This window comes from Gasterosteus aculeatus, chromosome 15 (assembly GCF_964276395.1).
Source record: "Gasterosteus aculeatus chromosome 15, fGasAcu3.hap1.1, whole genome shotgun sequence".
Taxonomy (NCBI): domain Eukaryota; kingdom Metazoa; phylum Chordata; class Actinopteri; order Perciformes; family Gasterosteidae; genus Gasterosteus; species Gasterosteus aculeatus.
In genome coordinates this window covers 7,478,136-7,484,243 of record NC_135703.1, presented here as the reverse complement: position 1 = coordinate 7,484,243, position 6,108 = coordinate 7,478,136, and the positions used below count along the sequence as shown (strand labels likewise).

Below are 6,108 nucleotides of genomic sequence, written 5' to 3'. Positions count from 1 at the left end.
TTATGAATTCATGAACACATGCTGAATCTGTGAATGAATCATAAAATGTGTCCAGTAAACACATCTGTTCATTATTAGAGATTCATTGTTACACAAAAATGTTGTTATGAATGTTGACTGACTGCTAAACTCTTTTGTGTCTGTATTAGACCGTAAATGTGTGTTCAAATAATAAGGAAATTACTACTATTATATTGATAATGGGGTTATTTTTGGGTTACAACTTCTCAAATGAGGGGATTTTATCCTTTTTGGTCATTTCTATATATGGATATTTATATATGGATTTTGGCATATTAGTTGGATAAAACCGGGACGATATCTTGGCAACCAGGAAATTATTTTTATTAAACATGAAAAATAAAATACTATCATGAAAAAACTGATGATTGCAACCGATTGTATCATAAGGATGCTCTTAGTTATGACATTACACTGCATTGCAAGAGCTCTAACGCAATTGCAGTAGATTTCTCTGGCCGTTTGTTGGCTGCACGTTCACCCCGTGCAGATCACAGCCCCCTTCACTACATCACTGCAGATCGAGGGTGTAGAACATTCAGACCACGCCCCGAAGCCGCTACAGGAGTCCCCGCGCCACCCTTGGATGAGTGCACTCCTCCGCGCGCCAGGCGCGACCCGGTGGAGAGGCGCATGACGCAGATGGAGAGGAAGTCACCGAAAAAGGCGCAGCGCGGCTGTTGTAACTCGGACGGACGCGCACTGCGAAACGAGCTGAATTCGACGTCGGCTCTTTCGCGTAAGACGCGGCGGTGTTGACACGCAGGTTTTTGGGGAGTAAACGGTTTAGAATCAATGCAGTGAGTTTAACTTGAATGACGAACCGCTTCGCTGTGCACACAGGGGACGTAACAGATTCGGCACTTCAACGATTAAGGTTTTTTTTCTTCTTTTTTCATTTCCTATACGGTTAGTGTAGCCTCTGACCTTTTATTTTCCGCATTATGTCATTACATTAATCCCCTTGCCGTTTAAACACAGTATTTTTGGGTGCACGGAGAGTAACTTTTTATTTGAATACCCTTCGCTGCGTCGGGACTTGAGGACAGGTTAGAAGAAAAGCAAAAGTTTCTTTGTATGCGGGTCATAAACACACAACGAAAATCCATTTCGAATCCGCTGAAAGAATGAAGATGAAGCTGCAGGGGCGGAGGATCAACACGTCTCTGACCGCAGCGCAGCAGCCCGACGCCGGCTGCAGCTGCAGGGCGCACCGCAGCCGGCTGGCAGCTCCGCTTTGTTGTCTAAACCTCATCTCCTGAACCCAAAGTGGGGGGAGAAGGGGGAGAGAAGGGGGACGTAGAGAGGCGAGCCACCGAGGAATGCCTTCGTGACTCGGATGGGGGCAAAGGAACCTTTAGGGGAACTTGTGGAAACGACTTGTGGCCATTTGGTTCATATGGTGAAGGCATACATTTAGCTGGACAGTCATGGAAACTCAAATTGGTCGGAGCCAACAAACAGCTGTAGACTCATTTATCTTTTTTGACATTTGAAAAAAAAACGATTTAAAAAGATATTAAGATGTACCAATTACTCCAATGCATCATACCATTTAATGACATTACATACTGGATTGTCCTCACTGATGCATGAAGGTCCCACTGTCCCTCAGTGAGATGTCCTATTGGGGAATCTGTGGAGTATATAAACTACAGCCAGCCATTCCTATATTACCATAATAGTATCCTCCTAGCAGATCATAATCCAATCGAGTGGGGAATCAAACGTGACCCGGTCCCGGGGTTGATCAGCTGAGAACCTGCACTTCTGATTGACAACCCCGAAACCCCGTCTCCATGGAAACCGCCTCGGTGGCGCCGCGAGGGCTGGCTCGAGGGCTGCTGTGAATAGGGTGACGTCACGGCACCGGCGCCAGAGAGTCTGCTCCAAAAGCGCAGCGAGAGGGAGGAGGAGGAGGAGGAGAGAAAACGGGGAGGAATAGAAGAAGAAGAAGGGGTGAGGCGGCGGCCGCTGGATGTGCGCTCGGCTTTGCACCGACGTGCTCTCTGCGCGATTTAATCACCTTTGGCCGTCAGGAATCGCTCATCGTCCAGAGGCGCCGCGCGAAATGTGCTCAGCCTGTAGGGAACGACGGGGGGGGGGGGGCGGGGGGGGGACGTGGGGCGAAATGGAAACGTCCCCATCGCGCCAGATGTGGAGTTTTCAGATGAGATTAGAAATCCACAAGAGAACGGGGATCGCCGGACAGCTGAAGGAGAAGCTGTCCGGGCCGCGTAAAAAGATGACACAGATGGTGTTTTTCCTGCATTTAGAGAGAAATGTGGGAAAACATGCGACGAGGACGCAAATTCATCATCGCATTGATTATTGTACTGGCCAACTATTACTGACTGCACCTCCTCTGCTCACAGAAATCAGCTCGCTGGACCTTTTTTCACTCAGAACTGTCTCCCTTTTGTTCATTACCGGTTACTTTGTGTCTTGTTTGTGTGTTTTTTGTTCTGCAAACATAAATTAATTCAAACAAACCCTAAAAATGGTTTACTCTCCTCCACCCACCCTTTGCCTCTATAACAATATATATATATATATATATATATATATATATATATATATATATATATTTTTTTTTTTTATATTTTTTTTATATATATATATATATATATATGAGGTTTTTTTTTAAATCAAGGGAAATGCAATATTCGTGTAAATCACGACAGTCCACAACTGCCCCCCGGGGGTATTTCGTGCGGCATCAAACCCCCCCCCCTCCCTCTCCCCTCCAACCTCCAGCAGAGGAGTGAAGCGTGTAATTCCTACAAACAAATGGCTCATTCACAAAACGTAAAAGTGTCAATAGCGGTTAATCCCCTCTTCATGTGCTCAGATATGAAAGCCACATTTGTAGGCCGTGACTAAGTGAACTTTGACACACAACATGCTCAGGTGACAATCAACACTGAAGTGCACGGGACCGGAACTGATGCGTTTAGATGTGCTCAGCCACTTACACGGCCGCGCTGATACACAGTGCAGACAAAACCTTCCCGTGATGAGGATTGTGTTTCATAATGATGAAATGTGAACAACAACGCAATAAATAGTTGTCGGGTAATGGATGTGTTTGTTTTTTTTAAATCCTGAGCATCGTCAACATTTTTGACAGAACACACACACACACTGCTGCTCCCGCTGAATGAAATATATCCAATGTTATGGTGAGTCTTATGACTAAACATTATATATTTGTTTTAAGTTTTCCCAGCTTTAGAGGCTTTATTTCCGCCAGCATAAATACACACACATATATTTCTTATTGCTGGTCTGGCGAGCTTCCTGTTGGATGCATTTCAGCCAAACATTTCCCCCCTCAGTTTGTTATTCAGTCTCAGTAAGTTGCCTTCACACCGGTCCGGCCTGAAGCGAATTAGGGAATCATCAAACGCGCCTGGTACCTGTCATCACTGGTCCACACCTCCAAACCTGCACGTGGAAACTCAATGTAGTGTGATGAGTGATCGCTCTCTGTCTGTTGGATAAGTCATCGTGCATAAACTCTCCACGCATCCACGCATCAAAATCATTTTTCTCTCCATGGAAATATTCATTTTGAAATCAATTTTTGGCTTGATTTTCATCACAAAACCACCGAGATTAAAATCGCGCACAGGTATCGCCACGTGCTCACGCATTGTCCACGGTCAATTGAAAGCAACGCAAATCATTAATTTTCCTGATCAGAAACAGGTAAGGGCTTAATTTTCCAAATTGCCCACCGGAGCTGCTGAAGCGCCCTCTGGGTTCCGCCTTCCGAATGCGTTGCCACTGGTAACGCGGCGGAGAAAGGGAGGGACTTGAGCGCAAAGAGCCCGTAGCAGAGCCAAACGGCGTTGAGCGACAGTCCCCTCGTCCAATCAGAGCGTCCGACCCGCCTCTGTCGCATGCCCTGCCTCCCGCCTATATAAAGCCCACTGACAGCTTGGTTCTCCAGTCTGATCGCTGATCGTCTGGCACATACGGGACATAAAAAGAAGCAAGATATCGACACACGCGACCGCGCTCTCTCGCCTAACTTAAACAGAAGGAGAAAAAAAATGAAAGCAATAAGCCCCGTGCGGTCCTTCCGGAAAAACAACGCGAACATATCAGAGCACTCCTTGGGAATCTCGCGGAGCAAGACCCCGGTGGACGACCCGCTCAGCCTGCTGTACAACATGAACGACTGCTACTCCAAGCTGAAGGAGCTGGTGCCCAGCATCCCCCAGAACAAGAACGTCAGCAAGATGGAAATCCTGCAGCATGTCATCGACTACATCCTGGACCTGCAGATCGCGCTGGACTCGAGTGTCGCACTAACCAGCCTGCATCACCCTGCGCGGCCGGGGCAGGCTCCATCCAGGACCCCCCTGACCACCCTCAACACAGACATCAGCATCTTGTCATTACAGGTAAATTACACTGTAGCTAAACGAGGGGTCGCAATGGGGGGAGGAGGGATGGAGGGGACGACAGCCTGGTGTGTTGTGGGAGGTATAGAGTGGTTTTGTATTTGTGCGCATAACCGGTGCGCCTTTTCTAAGCCTATGCGTAACTCGCACAAAATGGCTTGTTGAAAAAGAAAATGGCACGTTTCTTTCTTCTTCCTTTCTTCTTTTGGTACAGACTCCGATGAGCCACACAGTGCTGTGTGCGATCGGACGCCGCGTAAAGAATTAACATTTGGTCTGTTTGTTTGTTTGTTTGTTTTCAGTCCCCGGAGTTGCCATCAGCGCTGATGACAGATGACAGCCGGACTCTGCATCGTTAAAAGCGGGTGAGTCGGCTGCGCTCGTGTCTGCTGCTGCATTCTGTCCGGGGCTCCTCGGGGCTCCGCCGCGCAGCCGGTCTCCCAGTCTGCCGGAGCAGGACGGGGCTCCTCCGATCACCATTTAACCCAATCCCCCCCCCCCTCGCCCCGCTCATGTGGTCGACGTCTCGCGTTGCTGTAATGTTTTCCCAGTGTGTGTTGCATGAGAATGGCGCTGCGTTACTGGGGCGGCCAACAGAGCACAGTTGGCTCGAGTTTAATCCACATTTAAACTATATGTATATTGTAGCAGATCCGTATCTAAAAAATGTATATAGGCTACATATGAACAGCATAGGACTCCCTGTCAGTAAGGTGAGCCCTGCCAATGGAAGAATGATGTCTCTTTGGTGGCATAAATCAGAATAAATGCGCTGCGGGGCCGCTGGTGTTACTGTATGTAAGTAGCAGTCGTCGGGGTTGTATCATACCCTCTTGTGTCTATAATGAAGAGCATCTGCAACAGGAAAAATAATGGCTGTTTGGATTACTGCTACTACGATGTCTGCACATAATTGGTACAAGAAGTGGGTAGGCGCCAGCTGAGCGGCAATTACGCTGATTCTTCCCCAGATTGTAGGTTGAAGTTGTGCGGAAAGTGTGTGCGCGTGCGTCCCCCCTCCTCCCTCTCCTCTCTCCCTCTCTGTGTACATCTGGAGCAGGGTTTGCTCTGCATTGGGAGTGTTTGGTTAAATGTTAAAAACTGCGGCTTCCTCCCTGGCGCCAGTCTGTCCGGATCTCTGCCCTGTTTGCATTTTCTAAACACGCCTCTCTTTCTCAATCTTTTGCAGGTGTTTGTCAAGACGCAAAAACACACACCACACACACACACACACACACACACACAGCCGCACGGGACCTGGGAGCAGGACAACCCCCCCTCCTCACCCATAGCCCTTCTACACCCCTACCCCTCTCCAACCTCTGTCCTCCAGGCCTGGATTTTTTTTTTGTTCTTTTTCTGCTGACGCTGAAATCAAGAGACTTTTGCTTATTATGGGACAATCTATTGTGATGTGTTTTCTGTATGGACACTTCATTATTATTTAACTTAAGACTTTTTTTTTATTATTATTTGTGGTTCTATTTCTGGAATGGACGACGCGCTATATTCCCGAGAATGGGAGGGGAAAAAAATGAGATTATTGTCACATGGATTATTCCCCCCCCCCCCCCCCCCCCCCCCCCCCAGGCATGTCCCTCTCCTCGTTGAAGTCTCCGCTTTTTTCTTTTTTTTTGCGAAGGGTGCGAACGTGACTAGAAAAGACAACATGGTT

At 47.8% G+C, this 6,108-nt stretch overlaps 1 protein-coding gene across 1 annotated transcript; it reads left to right on the top strand.

Annotated features, from left to right (window-relative positions):
* Positions 1–331: 331 nt before the first annotated feature.
* id2a (inhibitor of DNA binding 2a) lies at positions 332–5,306 on the top strand. Its single transcript, XM_078089967.1, has 2 exons — positions 332–4,433; positions 4,736–5,306. The coding sequence occupies exons 1-2, from the start codon at positions 4,080–4,082 to the stop codon at positions 4,790–4,792; spliced, it is 411 nt and encodes a 136-aa protein (XP_077946093.1). The 5' UTR covers positions 332–4,079; the 3' UTR covers positions 4,793–5,306.
* Positions 5,307–6,108: the final 802 nt, after the last annotated feature.

What these genes read in the sequence shown, in the direction of transcription:
- id2a (XM_078089967.1), top strand. Translation starts at nt 4,080, where the DNA reads ATGAAAGCAATAAGCCCCGTGCGGTCCTTCCGGAAAAACAACGCGAAC. An exon ending in TCAGCATCTTGTCATTACAG is followed by an intron (nt 4,434 to 4,735) that starts GTAAATTACACT and finishes GTTTGTTTTCAG; the next exon opens with TCCCCGGAGTTGCCATCAGC.